Genomic DNA, 23098 nt, shown 5'->3' with positions numbered 1-23098 from the left:
GTAGCCCCTCCCCCAGGTGGGTGACACTCCCACAGCTAGGTGTTTGTTCTGCCCTCTGAGTCTGCCTTCTCACCGTAAACAATAGGACATGGAGCAAGAAAGACCGAGTACACCCAAGCCCTTCCAGAGAGGGGGCGTGGTCAGACACAGCTCATTTACATATTTAAAGGTACAGACACAGAAACAGCCTGTTCTGAGCAGGGCTGAAATAGAGGGGTTTATAGACATGATCAAATACAGGATCAGAGTGGATTTAGAACAAGAAACTTCACACACATGTTTTGAGGAGCTCTGAGACTTATTTACACTGAAGAGGAGGAGGAGGATATGTGACCTTTAGACAAAAGATGTGAAACACTTGATTCAGATGATAGAAACTAAAATCTTTAGAAAGACAGAAACTATTCAGAAGAAGTTGTGTAACTTTATGTTTAAAAGCTTCTTACATGTTCTGTGATCTCAAAATATGTCAACAGCATTTCAACAACAAGACAGCAGCTGCTTGTTTGAGTGAAGAAATAATGTGTAGCCTTAAACCTTCAGACTGAAACACAGAGAGGCTGCACATTCACTCTGATGCTTTTTGTCCATCAGCTCCATCTGCCCTCGCCTCCATAATGAGGGATATTCCAGGCTGTAGTCCTCTCTCTGTTGATGCTGGGATTGTTGAGCCAAATGTTGCCTCTGCAGCTCCAGCACCGCTTCTGTTATTCTGGGACAGCAGGAGCAAATATTGAGCTGCATAATCGCATCGCACGAGTGCTGCTCTGAGGCCGACAACGCCCTCTTTATGATCTTTTTCCTTTTATTTCCATAAAAACAAAAACAAAACCCCCTCTCAGAGAGGAAACCAACTGTTGAAGCAGCATGCTATCAAACATGACCAATGCATCAGCAGAAACATCTCACATTTCCTCATCGTGCTTGATTTTCTGCGTGCAGTTTGGTGATAATTCTCTGTTTGCCTTGTTTTCTGTGCGAGCGCTCTGCGGGGACATGTGGCCTCGGTGTTCGTCCACGCTGATGTCCGTTATTATTTGTAATCTTTTGATCTGCAGAGATGATAATAATCCTGCCACATGCCTCCCTGATTACCAATGCATAATGCTGAGGCTTTATTCTGCAGCCTCTCAGCGCTTTACATTTATGCAACAGGCTGCGACGAGCTGCAGCACAGAGAGAGAGAGAGAGCGCTCTACCCTCCAGGCTTAGTGATTTTAAAAGGTTTATATTTGTTCTTTATTCATTTACCTAATTGACCATCTGATTTAAGAACAGGACTCAGTCTGCTGGAAGCAGCCCAACCTGCGTATTTTTGGTAGTATTGAAATAATCATATTGAGACCGAACACTTGAGGATTATTAGACTAATAATCGTGTGCAACAAGCATCGAAGTGGGCCACGCCCCCCCCCCAATCTTTTGGAGAGGAGGGGGTCATATCGGGCCCTGAAATTGGTTCTTTAATCTTCTAGTGTGCAGCCAGCCTTAAAGGTCCAATCAGTGAGATGATAAAGGTATCTTACTATCTGATCAGACATTAAGGAAACATGCTATGTTGAAGTGCTGGCTTAATTATATACTGACGTGTGTGTGTGTGTGTGTGTGTGTGTGTGTGTGTGTGTGTGTGTGTGGCTCATCAACAGGTGTGTGTTTTTCACTGATTCTTCACTGCAGGTCGAGCAGGAGAGAGATCGATACAGCTCAGTCAGCTCATTGATCATTTAGTCCTCGGGGGCCATTTTCCAGACGACACACACACACACACACACACACACACACACACACACACACACACACAAACTATCGATCCATAAACAGAAGGCAATGAAGAACATTAAAGACGATAAACTGTAGACAAGGTTACAGACGATGAAGAGGATAATAGAAAGATAAATAATAAAAACAATAACATGCTGCATTTCTACTTTTCATTCATCAGACGCCAACAACAGGAAGTGCAAACAAACAGCTTTAAGTGACCAGAGGTACTGACAGGAAGTGACCACAGGTGCTGACAGGAAGTGACCAGAGGAACTGACAGGAAGTGACCAGAAGTACTGACAGGAAGTGACCAGAGGTACTGACAGGAAGTGACCAGAGGAACTGACAGGAAGTGACCAGAAGTACTGACAGGAAGTGACCAGAGGAACTGACAGGAAGTGACCAGAAGTACTGACAGGAAGTGACCAGAGGAACTGACAGGAAGTGACCAGAAGTACTGACAGGAAGTGACCAGAGGTACTGACAGGAAGTGACCAGAGGTACTGACAGGAAGTGACCAGAGGTGCTGACAGGAAGTGACCAGAGGTGCTGACAGGAAGTGACCACAGGTGCTGACAGGAAGTGACCAGAGGTGCTGACAGGAAGTGACCACAGGTGCTGACAGGAAGTGACCACAGGTACTGACAGGAAGTGACCACAGGTGCTGACAGGAAGTGACCACAGGTGCTGACAGGAAGTGACCACAGGTGCTGACAGGAAGTGACCACAGGTACTGACAGCAGGTTGTCTACCCGTACACGCACTTCAAAAGCAGGACTATGTGAGCCTCATCTTCCAAAAACGCGTGCTAATGGCGTCCAGCTGTGAGGATGGAGGGCTCGTTAATGGAGATAATTGAGAGTTATTTCATCAGCGAGCCCGGTTATGTAGCCTGTGGCGGCTTTTTCAGATATTTGTGTGCAGAGAGTCAGAGGAAGTCAATGACGGCGTGAGTTAAGAGGATTACCTCATGTGGCGTGGAACAGTCGGAGAACAAACCGGCTGAAATGAAACACAAATCTGGACGGAGACATGAGGCCGGCAGGGCGAGCGAGCATCACTCAACCTGCAGAGAGAGAGAGAGAGAGAGAGAGAGAGACAGAGAGACAGAGAGAGACAGAGAGAGACAGAGAGAGAGGGAGAGAGAGAGAGAGGGAGACAGAGAGAGAGACAGAGAGAGAGAGAGAGAGAGAGAGTTAGAGAGAGAGTTAGAGAGAGAGAGAGAGAGAGACAGAGAGAGAGAGAGACAGAGAGAGAGAGAGAGAGAGAGGGACAGAGAGAGAGGGACAGAGAGAGAGTTAAACAGAGACAGAGAGAGAGAGAGAGACAGAGAGAGAGAGAGAGCTGCAGGCTGCACCACCTGGCCTGCAGAATTAACCTGCATTCTTTAAAATGACCAGCAGGGGGCTAAGAGCGGTCTGATTGCGTATTTATCTTTGCATGCTAACTATCGTAGCACTTTTCTGTCTTTCTTGGATGGATGTTTTAAATCTTTATTTTTTGTCTTGTTACTTTTTCTTCATATTTGTGACCCGCAAACTATTTCAACACTGAATGCATAAGGGGCTCTGATTGAAACCTGCTTTTAAATGTCAAAAACGAACTTGAACACCAGGCTAGTGATGAAGGGACTGGACTTTAAATATGGATGGGCTTTGATTTGAAGTTTTATGCCAAGTTTAAAAAGACAGAAAGTATTAGCCTACACAGGACTTTCTAAGTTTGAGTTGACTTCTTGCAGCTCTGGAGAAAGATAATTAAAATGTCCAAAGTGAGAAATGAGGAGGTGAAACGGGATAAATAGAGTGAGTAGTAGAGTATGAAATAGAGAGAGGTAGAGGAGGGGAGGGAGGGAGGAAGATGAGGGGGGAGGATACATGAAGCCGGAGGGAGATGAAACAGATTTAGAGACAGAAAGCAGCCGGTGTTTAAACACAACAGTTCTTCCTCGGCAGCAGCAACAGCAGCAAACACCGCCTCCTCCTCCTCCTCCTCCTCCTTCATCATCTTCCCACCATCCATCCTCCGCCTCCTCCGCTCCGGTGCTCCTCTCCATGCCGGCGGAGATCTCGGTCTCCGCGGGGCTGCCATGGCGAAGATCCGGGTGTCGTACGAGTACTCCGAGGCCGAGGACAAGAGCATCCGGCTGGGCTTGTTCCTGATCGCCTGCGGGATCCTCAGCCTCTTCATCCTCGGCTTCTGCTGGCTCAGCCCGACCCTGCAGAGTCTGCAGAGCAAGCCGGCCAACTGCACGGTGAGCCCGGTCACGACATCCGAGGAGCTCCCGGTGTCTGCCGGAGCCCCGGAGCTGTAGTCGGTACTTTGTGTTGCCGGTTGTAGTTTATAAAGTGTGGCAGTTTGTTGGTGTTAAAGTACGAGTTTATAAATGTAGTACTGTTTTAGAAGAAGTTGGAACAGAAGCTAAATACTCCACTTTTATCTTTATGTTGAGCACTTTTACCGTTAACGGTCGTTTAACTTTTTATGGAAATTTACGTTTGTGTTTTGAATATTCGACTATTTTTTATCACCATGGTTACGAGTATTTTTCCAAGCGTTGCCATTTGTGTCCAACTTAGATTAGACCTACAGACATGTTGTTATGTGTGTCATTAAGAGCAAAAGGTAGTTTAAAAATAAGTAGGATTTGTTCCTTGATATGACGTTACATTACCTTACGATGCGATACATGACACGTTAAGTTACGATATGTTAAGTTACGATATGTTAAGTTACGATATTATCGCCTCCTGGGGAAATCTGCTTTGGACTTGTGCACGGTGTAAATGTGTTTCTTTGTAGTTGCTCAGTAGCCTAACCGTTTTTGGTTTGTGACCAAACTTTGACCTCACAAAACTCTTGGCCAGAAATCCAAAAGACAAAAAGCTTTTTCATTTTTATTCTGATCAATTATTAGAAATTTGAGGGGATCCCATTTGGGGTCAGGACCCAAAGGTTGAGCCTGTAGTAGTCCGGTGGTTACTGGTCGTAGTTAATTTATCCCAAGTATTTTTTACATTGAGTGAAGTAATACTTAAATAAAAAATAAAGTTTCTTAAGATCTAAAAGATGTAGTCTACATCAGAATAACCTACTTTTCATTTTTAATCTTAGTTGGGGTATTTGTATTAGTGTTGCCCACTGGCTACTTCCTGTATTTTTTATAGAGGAAATTATAGCACCTAATTTACATTATAAAAATTAGATATCTGCATTAAATATAAGTGAAATACCAAAACATGAAGTCTACAATAACATGTAAGGCGTGTGAGGGTTAAATGCAAAGAAACTGAGATAAGTGGAAAATTTATGAAATTACGGTAAATTAAGTATCAAAGCAAGAGGATTCAAAGTTATGGCGTTGCACTGAGCGGCGGCAGAAACCCGATGAGAACGTGTGATAACGTGTGTTAATCTCCTGCAGCCTCCTGTGCAGAATGAGGTGATGAATGAACCAATCAGTGACACACGATCAGTCGTATCAGTGACTGACAGACGACGAAGGTGATCACGCTGTTTGATCTGACGGGCCTGCTCGCACTCAGCCATCAATCACCCGACGAACTGTCAGAGAAACTACACGTGGCTGTACTTTCCTTTTTTTTCATCATCTTTAGAGTCATCCATTTATATTCCTGCTGATTTATGGAAACTGTCGGAGGAGGTCAGGGCAGAGGAATGTGTGGTTAGTTGTTCATCGTCTCCAGAGGATGTACTGACTTTTGTGAACTTGCTGTTGAGGCAGTTTGTGGCACCCAGCCAAGCAGCAGCTATAACTGGGGCAGATGCTGAAGTGTAAAATCCTGCTGTTCCTGGAGTGTCCAGTAGAGGCTGGCTGCAGAAGCACAGGAAGTCACATACACACCCATTCTAAAAAACCTGTTTTTACAGCAGAGATGAACATGTTTACAGCCTGGTTCAAAAAACCAAATAGGTGTGATTAGCTCATGTCTGGATGGACACACACTGTACGGGGGGTGAATGTTTTGATGACTCATCAGTTTTGATTTGATGAAGGATAAGAGTTATTCACAATAAGGTGTGTAGCTGACCTGATTGACAGGTGGGCGCGGTGTAACGGTTTGTCAGGAGGTTTAAAACCCGCCTCAGCTCCAGCTCTCAGCCTGTCGTTAGGTTGACTGAAAGTTAGACTGAGACAGCATTTCCAGCATGGAGACCGCCATCGATGGGACTCCAGCGCCCCCTGCAGGAACAGACGGGGGACGCCACTCAGACCTCAAACATTCATATTAACAGCATGTGAAATACAGCAGCTTTGTCAGTGAGCATCAAAAGATGAAATAGTAGGTTCCCTGTCAGAGTCCCTCTCTTGGTTGATGATCTCCAGCTGATTGTTTTGATCGAGTGAAGAAACTTTAGGTTACACACGAGAAACACCAGATGACTCAGGCCTCCTTTTTTCTTTTCACATTAGAAGTGTTTTAAAGTGACATTCTGTTATTTTTCTTTCTAACGACACTTACTGTACTAACCTCTAATTAAAGTAAACGAGGAGCCTCGTTAGCACCTCTCAGGGTTCTGTGAGAGTGTTGAGTCAGAGGGTCTCGTGTTCAGTTTCATAATCTGCAGATTTAGGATCACAGGATGATTCTACGAGCATCTGAATCGATGCACACGTCCGTGATTGTATTTAGCGATTCATCAGGTTCTGATGTTCAGACTCCTCAGATGGAAAAATCTAAACAATCCAATCAGCTATCTCCTGTGTGAGAGCCCGGAGGGGGGAAAAACAGCAAAAGGAAGTCGACCACTGCGGATGAGATCTAAACTGCAGTTTCATTAAAAGCTTTTAAAGTGACAGAAACCTTAAGTCAGATGTTTAAGTGAGAGAATCCCCCACTACCCTCTCATACAGCTCTGTTTCCTTTTATGATCAAATATAAACGATGGCCGGGTCAAAGCAGACTTCTCATGACGTCACTTCAGGACTGACAGAAAGTTAAAAAGCCTCTTTATTTTATGGCCTTTTTTTTTTTTTTTTTTTTAACCAAATCTTCCTGGTCGTCGTTACAGAGCAGGTTCGTCAGCCTGCAGCACGCTCGCTTCCTTCAGTCTGCGTCTCTTTCCTCTGTGGTTATTCAAAGCGTTGGCACAGCCGACTTTCATGACATGAATCACAGGCCGCCATGCAGCCGGCCCCTCCTGGCAACGCTCTTTAGCATCGCTGATGAATTCTTCCCAGCTTGATTTATTTCTGCTGTTAGCTTATTGCATCGTCCTGGAATAATGTCTGCGCATTACAGAGAGTGGACGCCGTCTGCTTGTGTTCCTAAATCATCGGAGCTCACGAGGCGGTGTGAGAGCGCGCTCAGTCGTTCACTGACCCACAGGTTCACATCAGACTGTGACCTCCTGACTGATGAAGACATATCTCACTCCATCATGTTTATGTTCACGCCTGCAGCTCCGTCCTTTAATGAGCAGGGAAAACGAAGGATGGATTCACAATATCAACATTTAATGACTCAAACAAATGTGACATGAAGAAGAGAAACTGTAAAATGACTGGTTGCCAACATTATAGGCTGAAAACGTTCTGGCTTTTCGTTTACACGACAACAGCGTTTTGGGGGCCTGAAAATGTCAAGATTTGAAAAAGGTCCTAGAGTGCAAACGACACAACACAACATTTAAACTAGGCCCCTCCTCCTCCTGGGCTCATCACCCCCAGAAGCCCCGCCCACTGCAGGATGTAGTGTGTACGTTTACTGCTTGTAGCTATACTGGAAGCTAACACACACTAGCACAAGCTAACCGCCCGTGTTTGTCACCTTCCTGTCCAACAGGAAGTAGATCAACTCCACGTCCACGGGTAAAAGACAACACAAGGTTCACCCTCGTTTTAGAACGATCTTTATCCACTTGGTGTTTCTCCTCACTCTCATTATATTTTCTCTTCTTTGCTGCTACGTCTGCGTCTGTTTGAATCTCGTCCAATCACTGAATTGTATCCACTCCTAAACTCACCTGCTGCGCTGTCATTGGAGGAAACACACCAGCTCCGCCCACAAACGTCTCGAGTCAACCGTCACAAATCAGAACAGTAAAATCCAGTGAGAGGACAGAGTCTCTGCAGACACAGTCACCACCACACATGTACGGAGGCCCAGAAGGGACAATGGAGCAGCTTCACTTTAGGAGAAGATGTATTTTATTTTGAAGGAGAAGTCTTTCTTTTATTTTGAAGGAACCAGCCAGCTTCACTTTAGAAGAAGTCTTTCTTTTATTTTGAAGGAACCATGTATTTTCTCTCTGCAGGTGGTGTCGGTGTTGCGCCCCGAGGAGATGTTCGAGTGCGTGTTCACGTGCGGGACGGACTGTAAGGGGACGTCTCTCTATCCCTGCCTGCAGATCTTTGTCAACAACTCGGAGTCCAACTCTGTCGCTCTGCTGCACTTTGACGAGCAGCAGCTGGTCCTCAACCCAAAGGTACCAAAACACGCTCAACTCGCACGTGGTATCAGCAGGATGTGGCTCTTAAGTGACACTTAGTGGCAGCTGAATGGCACTACAACAACAACAACAACAACAAACATTTGTTATTAATATCTGCGTGTTTACATCTCGCCTGAGGAAATATAGAAATGTTGTTAAACTTCTTAAATGGTTTCCTGAGGACGATGAGATAAGTCAGAGTTTATAAAGCTGATTGTGGAAACACACAAAGATAACATGTCAGCGCAGCATCGATCTTATGAATTCAATGTTTTTCACGATGAACGTCAGCACGTTGTTTATTTATTTTCTGTGTGTGTGTGTGTGTGTGTGTGTGTGTGTGTGTGTGTGTGTGTGTGCGCGTGCGTGCGTGCGTGCGTGCGTGCGTGCGTGCGTGCGTGCGTGCGTGCGTGCGTGCGTGCGTGCGTGCGTGTGCGTGTGTGTGTGTGTGTGTGTATCTGTGTGTGTGTGTGTATCTGTGTGTGTGTGTGTGTATATCTGTGTGTGTGTGTGTGTGTGTGTGTGTGTGTATCTGTGTGTGTGTGTGTGTGTGTGTGTGTGTGTGTGTGTGTGTGTATCTGTGTGTGTGTGTGTGTGTGTGTGTGTGTGTGAATCTGTGTGTGTGTGTGTGTGTGTGTGTGTGTGTGTGTGTGTGTATCTGTGTGTGTGTGTGTGTCTGTGTGTGTGTATCTGTGTGTGTGTGTGTGTGTGTGTCTGTTTGTCTGGTTTGAGTTCCAGTGAAGGACTTTTGATATTTTAGCGGTTCAGCTTCACGGGTTGATGCTCCAGTTTAAGTGAAATAAGTTTAGCTACATGATCAACGAAGTCGTGTTCACACTCTCTGAAGTGTTTTCAGTCTGAGCGTCATGTGATCACAAACATCTGAGCGTCATGTGATCACAAACATCTGAGCGTCATGTGATCACAAACATCTGAGCGTCATGTGATCACAAACATCTGAGCGTCATGTGATCACAAACATCTGAGCGTCATGTGATCACAAACATCTGAGCGTCATGTGATCACAAACATCTGAGCGTCATGTGATCACAAACATCTGAGCGTTTCTCCTCGTGTTTATTCAGAGGCTCAGAGTGAGCTGATGTGAGAACACAGCAGGATATAATCAGGAGAATGATGTTTCTGATGACACGTAGCATTGATATGAAGTCATAAACCATCATCTTAGACTCCGCCCCCTCCCCCCCCTGTGACAGTGGAAACTTCACCCTGTGATGGACACGTGTGTAGAAGCTGCTCAGGAAGATTTCAGGAGCAGACCGTCCGGAAATTTGATGAGAAATTTCCCGGCAGCAACAGAGTCGATGTGAGTCCACGTGTGTGTTTGTGGGACGTCTTCCTCCCCCTAATCTTCCTCGTCTTTGGTGCACGTCTGGGTCGTTGCTACAGCAACAGAGTAAATATAGAGGGGAGAGACAACGCGTCATCCGTGCCCCTCGGTTGCCGTGGCAACTGCAGCGGAGATGATGTGTAGAGAGAGAGAAGTCACGCTTCATTCAGAAATCCTTTAATGTCCAAACTGAGAGAGAGAGAGAGGGGTCTGATATGAGGGTGGGGGGGGGGGGGGGGGGGGGGCTTCACATGGGGGACCTTTGAAGCTCCGCCCCCTCCGCAGGCTTAATTTGTAAGACTGAAAACATCTTGAACATGTTAACAAAAGGTCAAAGCCTAAGTGTCTCCTCACTCTCTGTTTTTGTTGCTCCTGAAAAAGAACAGAAATCAGACTCAGTACACGAGTACTGATCAAATGACCCAGACTTTGGGGTCATGTGTACTCTGATCAGGGCCCGGGTCCCCGATGTGAAACCCCTCTAAATGTTTTGGTTTCACTTTTTGATGATTGGAACATTTTGACTTTAAAGCGATGATCTGATTGGAGGACGAACAGACGTGATAGAAATATGTCTCGAGTTAAAACCTCTGTGACCTTTTACTGAGACATATCTAAAGGAACACTCACACACACACACACACACACACACACACACACACACACACACACACACACACACACACACACACAGTTAATTGACGTTGTCCGTTGGTGCTCGGTAACAGACGGATGAAGTTAATTGGCGTTGTGTCTATAGGGGGCGATTAGTTAATGGGGCGCCTGTGGACCAGATGACTGACATGACATTAACACACACACACACACACACACACACACACACACACACACACACACACACACACACACACACACACACACACACACACACACACACACACTAAGGGCGCACTCACACCAGGCAAAGTTCTCCTGTACCGTACATAAGCACGGTTGCCCCATTCCCCAAATCATTGAAAAAAAGAAAAGCGGATTTTGTGCTGCAAGCCGTTTGTAGAATGTATTTAATTTAATTTAGATTTGAGAAGTTGTTTGTGGTTATTTTGTGTTTCTGTTTATCTTCTTTGTTTGGGCGGCTGTGGCTCAGTGGCAGAGTCGTCATCTCTGAACTGAAAGTTTGGGGGTTCAATCCCCAACTCCTGCAGCTACATGTCCGATGTGTTCTTGGGCAAGACACTTAACCACAAGCTGCTCCCTCTGCTTCACCATCAGGGTGTGAATGTGTAGGTGTGACCTGCGGTGTAAAAGAGCTTTGAGTAGTCAGAAGATGAGAAAAAAAATATACAAGCTCAAGTCCTTTTATCATTTATTCTAAGGTTTTACTTAGAATTCAATAGACTTTTTAAAAACCTATAAATAAAGTGATTATTATTATTAAAGGACGATTCTGATCAGACGAGCTGCATCAACATGTCACATCTATATAATGTTCTAGTGGAGGACACACACAGACACACACACACACACACACACACACACACACACACACACACACACTTGCTGAGCTTTATGTGGTTTATTGAGGTCAGGAGTTCATTTCATTTGGTGTAAAAAAAAAAGATGTGGCGCCAAGAGGAGAGAAAATGTCTGGAAGAAAGAAGAAATGGACAGTCAGGGTTTGCAGTGTGTGTGTGTGTGTGTGTGTGTGTCTGTGTCTGTGTGTGTGTGTGTGTGTGTGTGTGTGTGTGTGTGTGTGTGTGTGTGTGTGTGTGTGTGTGTGTGTGTGTGTGTCTGTGTCTGTGTGTGTGTGTGTGTGTGTGTGTGTGTGTGTGTGTGTGTGTGTGTGTGTGTGTCTGTGTCTGTGTCTGTGTGTGGGTGTGGGTGTGGGTGTGGGTGTGGGTGTGTCTGTGTCTGTGTCTGTGTCTGTGTCTGTGTCTGTGTCTGTGTCTGTGTGTGTGTGTGTGTGTGTGTGTGTGTGTGTGTGTGTGCAGAGGCTTTTTAGGTCGGGTACAATCACTTCTATCTGAACCACTTCTCTTGACCGCTTCCATCGCTGCAACACCTGTTGACCTGATAACTGCTCTCATATCTGACAAACAGAGGGGCGTCCAAAACGGCCGTGTGGGCGTGTCTTAAAAGCGCCTACCTTCTCTGGTCCAAACAAATCCAGAGCATTCAGGAGCAGAATGTAAACTGTATTACGAGTGTTATCAGCTCTGTTTTGGAGCTGGACTTTTTCACTGATATAAAAACATTTCATCTTCAGAGGATAAATAACTTTCTCTTTGTGTTCTCTGAGTGTGTTTGCAGTTTTATTACTCTGCGTTCATCATGTTCCCTCGGCTTTCTGTCAGCCATAACTCATTGCTTACACACACACACACACACACACACACACACACACACACACACCATTCAATCCATTTCTAGTTTAATGGAGTCCGTCTGGTGGAGCTGGGCTGGATACATAAGTACTTTGTGTGTGTATTTTACTTAACCACCCAAACACACACACAGAGGTCGGCTCTCACTTTATTATTTTCCCAGAGTGCTTTTCTGCCTGCTCCTAATGTTGGCATCCTGAGGCGTGTGTGTGTGTGTGTGTGTGTGTGTGTGTGCGTGTGCGTGCGCGTGCGTGCGTGTGTGTGCGTGCGTGCGTGCGTGCGCGTGTGTGTGTGCGTGTGTGTGTGCGTGTGTGTGTGTGTGTGCGTGTGTGTGTGTGTGTGTGTGCGTGCGTGCGTGCGCGTGTGCGTGTTATTTCATGAGTGCTGCAGTCTTAACAACACTAAAGCTGCTTTGGCTTTAAAGTAATATCAACACACACACACACACACACACACACACACACACACACACACCTCTCCAGATGTTATGGTTATGATGAGGATTACTTTCAGAGCTTCATCGTTTTGTTGCAGAACAAATCAAAAACACAACCACGACCCGATCCAACGACTTTGTTATTTAGATTTTTATCACAGGAGAAGTTAAAGAGTTTGGAAAGTAAAACCTCGGCTAAATGTGGTTCCTCTTCCACTGTCTGTCGTTTAAAGAACAGATCAGGCGTCTGAAAGAAGAGAGTCAGAGGCAGGAAGTGAGGAGATGACGGCAGGTGGGTGGTTTCACTCAGCCAATTACTGGCTCAGTAATTTCCTCATTTATGACTTAATGATATTATGAATATGAATGAGACGAGCGGCGGGTAACCACAGCTCAAACACCGCGCTGTCGCTGCCTGACACACCGCGCTGTCGCTGCCTGACACACCGCGCTGTCGCTGCCTGACACACCGCGCTGTCGCTGCCTGACACACAGCTTCCTCTGACTCTAACCAACACTTTGTGATGTTTTTTAATTGTTTGTCATTTATTGAAGAAATACGGCAACAAATCAGCAGAAAAGGTCGATCACTGAAAGAGCGATTCATTTATGAAACAGGAAGACTGTTAATGTAATAAGTGGAGACTGACGACGGTAATATCTGTGTGTGTGTGTGTGTGTGTGTGTGTGTGTGTGTGTGTGTGTGTGTGTGTGTGTGTGCTGATAACTTCATTATCCATAATGAGGCAGAGCTTCTGGAGCTCCAGGCTGTAAGGTGGGGGGGGGGGTGGGGGGGGGGGGATTGGGGGTGGAGGGGGGGGCGCGTCAGGGTCCTCCTGAAGTTTTCCCGTCATGTTCTTAGCTTGCTAGCCTGTTAGCATTTAGCTCGCCGGCTGCAGTAGTTGACAGACTCACCCTGTAAGTTGGGGATCCAGCAGCACATCATGAAAGCTTGCAGAGTTTCATCAGAGACGTCTTTTCTCACTCGGATGGTTTCTCAACTTCAGCAGCACAAAGTTCCTGACTTCATTTCTCTCCTTCACTGATCCATCAGGACGAGTCGTGATCGAGCCGTCAGCTCAGGAAGTGATGGATGCTCTCACGCTCAGAGTTAATTGCTTTGTGTGTGTGTGTGTGTGTGTGTGTGTGTGTGTGTGTGTGTGTGTGTGTGTGTGTGTGTGTGTGTGTGTGTGTGTGTGTGTGTGTGTGTGTGTGTGTCTCAGTTTAAAGTTAATGTTGTGACTCTGAATGTTTAAAGATTAACTGCAGTATCTCTACATATTTTCCATCTTATTTTATTTGGTAGCCCGGCGTGCACGCAGCCCCGCTCCACAGGCGCTCCCCGCTGAGCTCACATCTTTGGAGCGGCCTCCCGGTATACTCCGTGGGACCGGGTCCTTAGGGTGCCTCGAAACATCAGCTGAGAGCAGAGCGAGGCTGGCCGGTTCACTTCCACTCACTGTGTGTGTGTGTGTGTGTGTGCGTGCGTGCGTGCGTGCGTGCGTGCGTGCGTGCGTGCGTGCCTGTCTGTCTGTCTGTCTGTGTGTGTGTGTGTGTGTGTGTGTGTGTGTGTGTCTCTGCTCTGAGAGCAGCGTGTTCACACTCCACATGTCAACACACACTCCACATTGATCTCATGTGGGACGTTTATTAGAGGCTCTAAAACACACACACACATAATTGTGACCTCAGCCTGTTGGCATACCAACCGTAATCATCTGGCGATCAGGGCGACCCACTTGTGATGTCACGGGGCGAGGTGTGTGTGATTGGCCGAATGGTGAACAGTGTTGAGGGATGAATGGATGCTTAGCCGGGCGAGAGAGAGAGAGAGAGAGATGCTCGCCCTACCTGCACTAATCTGGACGAGGTTCAATCAGACAGAAACAAAACAAACCCTGTGAAGACGAGAGCTCAGAAAAACATCGTTTATAAACATCGTGTGTGATCAGTGTGAAGGTGTCACATTTATCTGTGGAATCATGAAAAATAGAGAAAGTGTCCCGATGTGTGAGATACAGTATTCTCTGCAGAGACACCTTAGGGTGCTCTTTGTACTTTCATGCCACAACCTCTGAAGTCGACGGGGAGAAGAAAAGTACAGGCTGAACAATATCACGCCGTACCTTTTGTCCTAACAGATTCAAACTGCAGACTTAAACTGTTCTCACTGTTTGAGCCTAAAGGGCAGCCAGTATGTCCTCCTTCTAACTTTACATTCTGCTCCTGAATGCTCTGGATTTGTTTGGACCAGAGAAGGTAGGCGCTCTTAAGACCCCCCCCCCCCCCCCCCCCCCCACACACGGCCGTTTTGGACGCCCCTCAGTTTGTCAGATATGAGAGCAGTTATCAGGTCAACAGGTGTTGCAGCGATGGAAGCGGTCAAGAGAAGTGGTTCAGATAGAAGTGATTGTACCCGACCTAAAAAGCCTCTGCATGTTTCTAATAAGCTCCACGAGCAGAAACGTGCTCAAACTAGGATCAATATTGGAGATGCTTTTGAAAAATGGAGAGAGGTTAGAACACAGAAAGGTTTACAGACCCATGCAGAGCTGGATAAACACTGAAGCTTCAGAGTCCACCACATGGTGACCTGAGTGAGGGGGGGGGGAGACAGCTCTCTATGATGTTTAGAATTTAGACTGCAGTACCCATTTTAAACACTAGGGGTCAGAGTTACATACTGCTCCTTTAAACCAACAAAAAGTAATGCACTAGTTCTTCATCTTGACACATGCTTGAGGCCCCTTCATTGAAAATAGACTTTAAATAGTTTTTGGGCTCGTTACAGTTTGTCTGAGTCATTCTACTGAAGTTATCAATCTGAAAGCTTCTTCCTCCAGTCTTTACCTTCTTTAATCTGAAGCGATTATTTTCACCGTGACATCATTTTGAATTTGTCACAGATCTGTTGGATTTAGACAGGCAGTGAGGATCTGTTTCATCTCTCACCCAGTAGGGGGCGCTGTATTAAGGTCAAAACAAGGTGAGGAGTTTGATCCTGATTGGCTCAGTGGGGGTGGGAGTTGGGGGGGGGGGGTCTTCATTTTGCTCTTCCTCTTTGGTTTAGTTTCAGCTTCTAAACACACACACATGGTTTGTCGTTGCAGGAGGCTGATTGGTGCCTGGTTGCTGACAGTGCATCAACCGGTTGCTATGATGATGATGATGATGATGTGATTGGTACGCAGACGGGGGGGGGGGGGAAGGGGGGGTTGTGGTGATTGCACCCTAAACTGTTTATCACCTTAACACAATGAGCAATGACAAGTCTAGACGATAAAAAGAAAGAGACAGCAGCTGAAGAGTCCACATGCTGACGCACTCAAACAGTTTATACTGCATGCTAACGTTAGCATACTGTTAGCAACATGTCTCTTTCCCACTGCAGAGCCTGCAGCTGACGTCAGTGTATGGATGTGTTCTGTGTCCCTCAGTGTTCCTACGTTCCTCCCTGTGAGAGAGACAACCAGAAGAACAAAGACAGCGTCCTGTGGTGGGAGGATTACTTCACCAAAGAGGTCAGCAGTCAGTCTTTCACCTGCTTCTTCAACCAGCAGAGGAGGTGAGACACGCGCACACACACACACACACACACACACACACACACACACACACACACACAGGTGTATTCTCAGGTGTGATACAGATAAAAATGGAAGCAGGAGATGTGTGATGCTGTGAAACTTTCCTCGGTGACACGTTGTTGTTACCAGAGAAGATTTGACAAAACCTTTTCCAGTTCTCGGTTTACTTTCTGCAACCGCAAGCTTCATTTCAGCCATTTCATGATGGACGTAACTCTGCTGTAAATATTGTTTACAGCAGAGAGATGTTTCAAAGATCACACTCCAGGAAGTAAGATGATCTGTTTTTTCCTTGAGATAATATCATGTTTCAGTGGGACCCTGTCTTCTGACCAAAGCAGAGTAAAAACAGGCTTTTTAGAATGGGTGTGTATGTGACTTCCTGTGCTTCTGCAGCCAGCCTCTAGTGGACACTCCAGGAACTGCAGGATTTTACACTTCAACATCAGTTTCATGTTTCAAGATGAGGTTGCTGCTCGGCTATAAAACATGATCCATAGGAGGCAAAAATATGAAGATATCTTATATTTGGAAAAGAGCGTCGGTGACGTTGAGCCGCCGCACAAAAAGAAGTGCTCGTTAAAAAAGACGCTAGGTGCTGCTCTTTTCTGCGAGCTGGTGCACAGAAGAAAAGGCCAGGTGAAAAGGGGTCTGGAGTCAGGCGTGTGGTCTCCCGGTTGAATGGTAGAGTGTGCGTTCAGAGGATTATAATGGATGTAACTGTCCTCGTGTTAAACCTGCCAACACTCGCACAGAGAAGCTCAGAGGAAATGAGATTTATACACAAATGAACTCTGAATAAAGACTGTGACATATAAAGTATGAAGAGACTCGGCTGTGTTTCCCTGAAGATTAAAAAGCAGCTCTCCTCGTTTCCTCAGGTCATGAAGGTCTGTTGGGAAACACAGCTTTTAATAAATTCATGCTGTGACTGAAAATTCATGAGACAGAGAAAAAAGCAGCGATCTCCTTCAGCTTAATCCTCGTGTTCTTCTCAGACGATGCTTACCTGTGACCTTGGCGGGTTTTTATTTTTATCTCAGCAGCTGAGCGATCAGAACGAGGAAAACTGCTCGGTAAATGAGAGCCCGGCAGGAGCTCGTCGATGTGACGGATAAGCTTTTGTGCTCTGCAGAAAAAGAACTGGAGCACTCAGGAGGTTTTTTTTATGGAGAGAAAACGCTGTTAGTCACTTTAAGGTGTGATGGCGTGTTAACCTGAAGCTGAATGTTGTCTTTCATCTGACCATGTTTTATAATCAGAGTTATTCAGAAACAACATCGAGGGCAGAGATTTGTCATTTTTTCCACTGCTTGTTGACTTTTTTTCTTCTTGTGATTTCAGGCCAGACGACGTTCTGTGGCGGCGTTCCCACGACACCAGCGTCCTGCTCCACTGCGTCCTCTGGCCAATGGTGTCGCTCCTCCTGGGCACGCTCATCGTGCTCCTGACGGTGTGCGCGCGCTCTCTGGCCGTCCGAGCCGAGGCCCTCCAGAAGAGGAAGTGCTCGTACGAGGTGTGTCAGGACCTGTCGCTGCCCTCAGAGCGCCTCGCCGACAAGGTCGACGACCTCCTGACCACGAACTCTGAGCCCGAGCCGGAGCTGTCGTCGCCAACAAGGACCCTGCCGCTGTTTGCGGTGCCGGTGAGACGCCGGGATCGAGAACATTAAGACGCAAACGTAAAGTCGATCTTTTAGGAAGCGGAAAATGGGCGGAGTCAAGTGACTGACAGTCTGGTTTGTACGAGCAGAAACATTCAAACAGGAGGAGGGGAATCCAAACTGTTGTCTGTAGAGAAACTTTTCCTCTGATGTAACTCATCTGGATTAACCTCGACTCTCAGACGATCGGTTTCTGTGACGGACAGTCGAATGGATCAAACCCAAAAGAACGACCTTCTCTCTTAACTGTAGCTCCTCCTTCATGTAGTTCTCCTTGGAGGCCCAGTAGCCATAACTGTTAATGAACTCAGAGCCAAAGTGCAGAAATGTCTTCAGGCGTCTGCTTCTCAGTGCAATCACTAAAAGAGCCCGACAGCAGAGCACTTGTTTACATAAGAAAGACACTTTAGATATCGTGTCATGTTTGTTTCTTCCACATACGTCATGTTCTTCAAAGCGTCTTTGTTCATAGATCATCTCAGCGTTAAGATTCAGGTCCTTCCTTTCAACGTCTCACAATCAAATCAGAAGTATCAGAACTCAAAATGATCCGCCGCAAAAAATGGACCTTAAACAGTTCAAAATCACAACTTTGAACACAGCGGGCGTCTATCTGTGACTCCTCGTGTCTGGAGGTCGGAGCAGGCCGTGCACCAACGAGGCCGGCGGTGGTTGTGGGGTCGTCACAGTCCAATGGTGGTGTTTTGGCGTCAGGCGGCGTCAGGTGGTAGTAGTGACAGATCACCTCGCTGAAGGTCAGGGGGAGCGCCGTCTGCTCGCCCGGCTTCCTGTGTTGAATGAACTGCAGATCTCCCTCTGAAGTCGTGCACAGAGGAGACGGCCTGCTGAAGATTGAAAGTGTTATTAATAAGAAAAACGAGTTAATTTAAAAACCGCAGCATGGAAAGAAGAAATGAGGAGCGAGGGGAATGGAGATAAAAACAGCCAGCGAGGATTTCTTTAATTGGAGGAAAGTATATATAATGAATAATTGAGCTGACTTATTATTTATTGATGTATTGAAATAGACGGTGGAGTCATCAGAGGCCCATTAGTGGCTCCTGTTGCTTCTGCGGGTCCACACCGTCTCCCGCTTTAATGACCTGGAGCTCTTTGAGGTGTTTGCAGACCTAATGACGGAGGTTAGACTGTAACAAGCACTCTGAAACTTATCACAGATCACTCCACAGCTGTCTTATTGTGAAAATAAAAACATCTTAAACAGCGAGAAACTCCCAGAAATCCAACCACTTTTACCAAGCCGGTTTCATGACTTCAAACGTCACGTCGAATAACATCATAGCCAACCCGAAACCTTATTAAGGCCACGTTTACACGACGGCGATTTCAGCCTTATAATCAGTAACCTCATGTGGCTTTGTGGGGGCTTTGGTACATTTTGAAAACGGGTTCAGAGTGCAAACTGGAGGCTGGGTTTGACTCCGATCTGTGGCTCTCCACTCGCTCTCTCCCTCTGATTTTTGACTCTATTCACCGTCCTATCTCTGAAATGGAGGCAAAGCAGGCCCAAAAATAAACCGTGAAAAAAAAGTCATCTTACATACGTAGCTCTAGACTGAATCCTTTCAAATATTATTTACAGAGACCCAACATTCAGGGCCTAACCCCTAACCCAAATGAGATCAGGGTCTACCATACCAAACCGTACCAATCTGTACTGAACCAAACCGGACCGCATGGTGGAAATGGGGCTAGAGACCGAGGAAGTCTTTTATCACAGTTAGACCAATAATGAAACTGTGCAGTCGGAGGAATCCGTCCTGGTCTCTGGGTGTAAAAACAGACAAACTGAGTAAACTCAGGGGACGAGGCAGATGACAGCTCTGAGATAAAAACAACACATCACTGAGGCCCAGAGGCCTTTCAAACGTCGCCTTCAGCACTAATGAGGACAAAATCTAGTCCATGTGAATAAAGTAGGGTTCTCTTTTGACCCCATTTGTTCTCCAGCTACCGTCTAGTTGAAAATCTGCTTTCTACAGAAAGTCACATCAACAATCCTTCACTTGTAAAACTATCTGCTGCTGCACATTGGAAATGTTTTGGTGCACGAGAGTAATGTTGTAGTCAAGACTTAACTAACCCAGACCAAGACATACCCGAGACCAGAGTTCTCCGAGACCAAGACAAGACCAAGGCAGGGCGAGACCGAAACAAGACCAAAACCATAAATATCACAGAAACTGCAAAAGGCCGATAATCCGGAGTCCGTCCAGTCTGAGACCGACACAATACCGGGTAAAAATGCTTTCGATTCCGAGACGAGGCCAAGACTTTCAAAAAGTGGTCTCTAGACCGGTCTTTCTCGATTACTACAACACTAATAATAATATCTAACGATCTTATGCCCACATGAAACTTTAGTCTCAGACTTTCTGCCGCACATCGAGAAACTACGCACGTTCTTTTTTTCTCCTGACGTTTAAAGGATTATTTTTAGAGTTCTGAGGCAACACTTAAAAGAAAAAAGTGTGATTCCAGTTTTTAAATACCAACAAAACTCGTAAAGACTAAATGACTTTTCTCCTTCCATGCAGCCGTGTTAACAAAATCACCACAACATGATTCATCTTGGATCACAGTTTGGTTTTTTGATCTTCAAGTGTCTCCAAGTTCTTACCGCATCGTCATTTCCAACGGTCTAAAAATTACCTACACGTTGCCTAGCAACAGCCGCGAGGGCCGAGTGATGTCGCTGCCAAATGAAAAGCGAAAAAAGAGCCAAACTTGAGCGTGAGCTGCTCCTCTTCTCTGTGATCTGACTGTTCATCTTTTCCTCCTCAGGTTCAGCTGTTTGTGTCTAACTCCGGGGTTTTCTGTGTTAGTCTTGAAAGTTGCCGTTCGCTGCTGTAGCACGTTTTGTTTGTGCAGCTCCTCGTTGGAACGTGTGCGTTTGAATATTTGTGAGACTCAGATTTATAGTGTTGATGTTTGTTTTGAGGGGGCGTCATACTCGAGTAGGAGACAGATTTTCTTTCTTTATCTGTTATGATTAGCACGGTTTGGATGAAACAATCAATGTTTAAAAAACATCATGTGCAGAAACTCAATTTCTTTGTTTTTAACTGCGTGACATATAGAGTTACTGCAAAACGTCTTTAAAGGTCACATATCCTCCTCCTCTTCAGTGTAAATAAGTCTCAGAGCTCCTCAAAACATGTGTGTGAAGTCTCTTGTTCTAAATCCACTCTGATCCTGTATTTGATCATGTCTATAAACCCCTCTATTTCAGCCCTGCTCAGAACAGGCTGTTTCTGTGTCTGTAACTTTAAATATGTAAATGAGCTGTGTCTGACCACGCCCCCTCTCTGGAAGGACTTGGGTGTCTCTGGTCTTTCTCGCTCCATGTCCTATTGTTTACGGTGAGAAGGCAGACTCAGAGGGCAGAACAAACACCTAGCTGTGGGAGTGTCACCCACTTGGGGGAGGGGCTACTGCCCTTTGTGATGTCATGAAGGGAAAATCTCCAAACGGCCTGTTTGAGCACATATTTTCTGAAAAGTGGAGCAGGCAGAAGACGGAGAGGATGGACTTTTCTCATCATTGGGGGGTTTGGAGACGGACTAGAGACACATGTTAGAGTTAGAGGAACATTGGTATAACACACGTGAGACACAATCTGTACGAGACAAAAATACGGGGAATATCTTATATTTGTATTTCGATAAGATCGTCAACAACTCCTTTCTGAAAAATTAACAGATTTTCAAATCGAAGCGCTCGAAAGACGCATTTTCTCCGGGCAAGACACGTGGCCTCAGGCACTAAATGGTTTTGCTAAATTTGACCTTTAACAGTCTGTATTTCCCCTGTTGAGATATTACTCAGAGATGTGAAATGATTGCGTCTGAGTAACACTTTACAGTTTAAATGAGTTTATTGACTTCATGAATGTCGGGAGACGAGAGCAGGATTTAAAGATGTAGCTTCATGATGTAGCTTTGATTTGTCAAATTAAAGTAAATATAGCATCCTCTTTTTAAACTGCTATCTTTCATAGCATTTTTCCTCCATTTGCCCGTCATTTCTTGTTCTTGAGTGTTGTTTTAATATGACTCACAGCTTCAGGTTTATTATCTACAAATCATAAAAACCTTGCTCTGTTTTTCTGCTGTTCATTCTTGTCTGTTTGAATCAGGAAGAATGTGCGACATGTTCCACATAAATCATAGATCCAGTCTGTCCTGTGTAAATGTGTCTCTGAGTCCTGACTGTCTACAATGAGGGAGAAGCTCGAGTCCCGCTGGCTGTGTTGTTGTCAGAGCCGTGTTTACATGGACGGGACGGCCGGCTCCTCCCCTTGTGTATAAAAGCTGTTTTAGTCAAGAACTAGAGAGAAGAAGAAGAACATACTCACTGATTATTTGGATGTTAGTAAGAGTTTTTAGATCACGATCATTCTGTGTCAGTTTACATGAAATGTGAAGCTACCAGCTAACTAAAGAGCGCTAACATTAGCATGCTAACACAACAATGTGAAGCTACGAGCTAACTAAAGAGCGCTAACATTAGCATGCTAACACAACAATGTGAAGCTACGAGCTAACTAAAGAGCGCTAACATTAGCATGCTAACACAACAATGCAGGACACAGCTAATGTGAAGCTACGAGCTAACTAAAGAGCGCTAACATTAGCATGCTAACACAACAATGTGAATCTACGAGCTAACTAAAGAGTGCTAACCTTAGCACTCTAACACAACAATGTAGGACACAGGTGATTGGAGCTCGAGCAAAGGACAATTTTGTCTGCCACGTGCTAAACTCCTTCATGTGAACGTGAGTGGAGGGGGGTTGGAGGTGTGTCTCTGGAGGAGAGCGGAGGCTTCAGTATGGAGGAGGCGTGGCCAAACAGCAGTTTGTTTTGGTTTTATGCTGGTGCTCAAGGGCGACATCTACTGGATTCAAAAAGTCGCACATTCTTCCTTTAATATTTCGAGGTTTCATCACGTCATCTGTTGTTTTTTTCTGGGTTTAATCATCGTTGTTACTCTCCAAAGAAAACGTAGCTCCTCTGTAGCGTTTGTGTATTTTGATGAGCTGTTGTCGTCTTTCTGTCTGAGATCAACAATGTTAGAGTTTTTTATCTGAAGCCATACGCACAGCTGTGAACTGCAGTAGCATCTAAACGCTGAGTATCAACCCATCACCACCAGAATAGAAAGTGTTATATCCTCACAGGTGTGGTTCTGTCATCTTCTCTCTCTTTCTCTTCCCAATAATCCACTCTGTGATGTTCACACACTTGTGGCTGAAATGCAGGAAAATGTATCTGTAAGTCTTTTTTACTGTATTGATATGTTAGAAATGTCATGTTGATTTCTCTGCTGTGTTTGTACTCTGCGCCATGTTGTCTACAGATATCCTGTCGTCCTCTCACCTGTGTATCATGTGACCCAGGTAGCCGCTTCGCCCGTGTTCTAAAGAAAACCACGACTATAGTGCCTGATAGAGATCTTTAAATAAAAACACATT

At 45.6% G+C, this 23098-nt stretch overlaps 1 protein-coding gene across 1 annotated transcript; it reads left to right on the top strand.

Annotated features, from left to right (window-relative positions):
- Positions 1-3005: 3005 nt before the first annotated feature.
- Positions 3006-20931, top strand: LOC110000943 (calcium-activated potassium channel subunit beta-4). Its single transcript, XM_020656329.3, has 4 exons — positions 3006-4017; positions 8043-8213; positions 15789-15916; positions 17283-20931. Exons 1-4 carry the CDS (start codon positions 3853-3855, stop codon positions 17608-17610), a joined length of 792 nt encoding a protein of 263 aa, XP_020511985.1. The 5' UTR covers positions 3006-3852; the 3' UTR covers positions 17611-20931.
- The last annotated feature ends 2167 nt before the right edge of the window (positions 20932-23098 follow it).

Source organism: Labrus bergylta, chromosome 23 (genome assembly GCF_963930695.1).
Source record: "Labrus bergylta chromosome 23, fLabBer1.1, whole genome shotgun sequence".
Taxonomy (NCBI): Eukaryota; Metazoa; Chordata; class Actinopteri; order Labriformes; family Labridae; genus Labrus; species Labrus bergylta.
Note: the sequence above shows the minus strand (reverse complement) of the source record. Positions and strands in the feature narration are given on the sequence as shown.

Bases quoted from the DNA above. Each gene is read 5' to 3' on its own strand.
- LOC110000943 (XM_020656329.3), top strand. From the start codon at position 3,853: ATGGCGAAGATCCGGGTGTCGTACGAGTACTCCGAGGCCGAGGACAAG. The intron at 4,018-8,042 runs GTGAGCCCGGTC...TTCTCTCTGCAG, and splicing joins GCAAGCCGGCCAACTGCACG to GTGGTGTCGGTGTTGCGCCC. The intron at 8,214-15,788 runs GTACCAAAACAC...TGTGTCCCTCAG, and splicing joins AGCTGGTCCTCAACCCAAAG to TGTTCCTACGTTCCTCCCTG.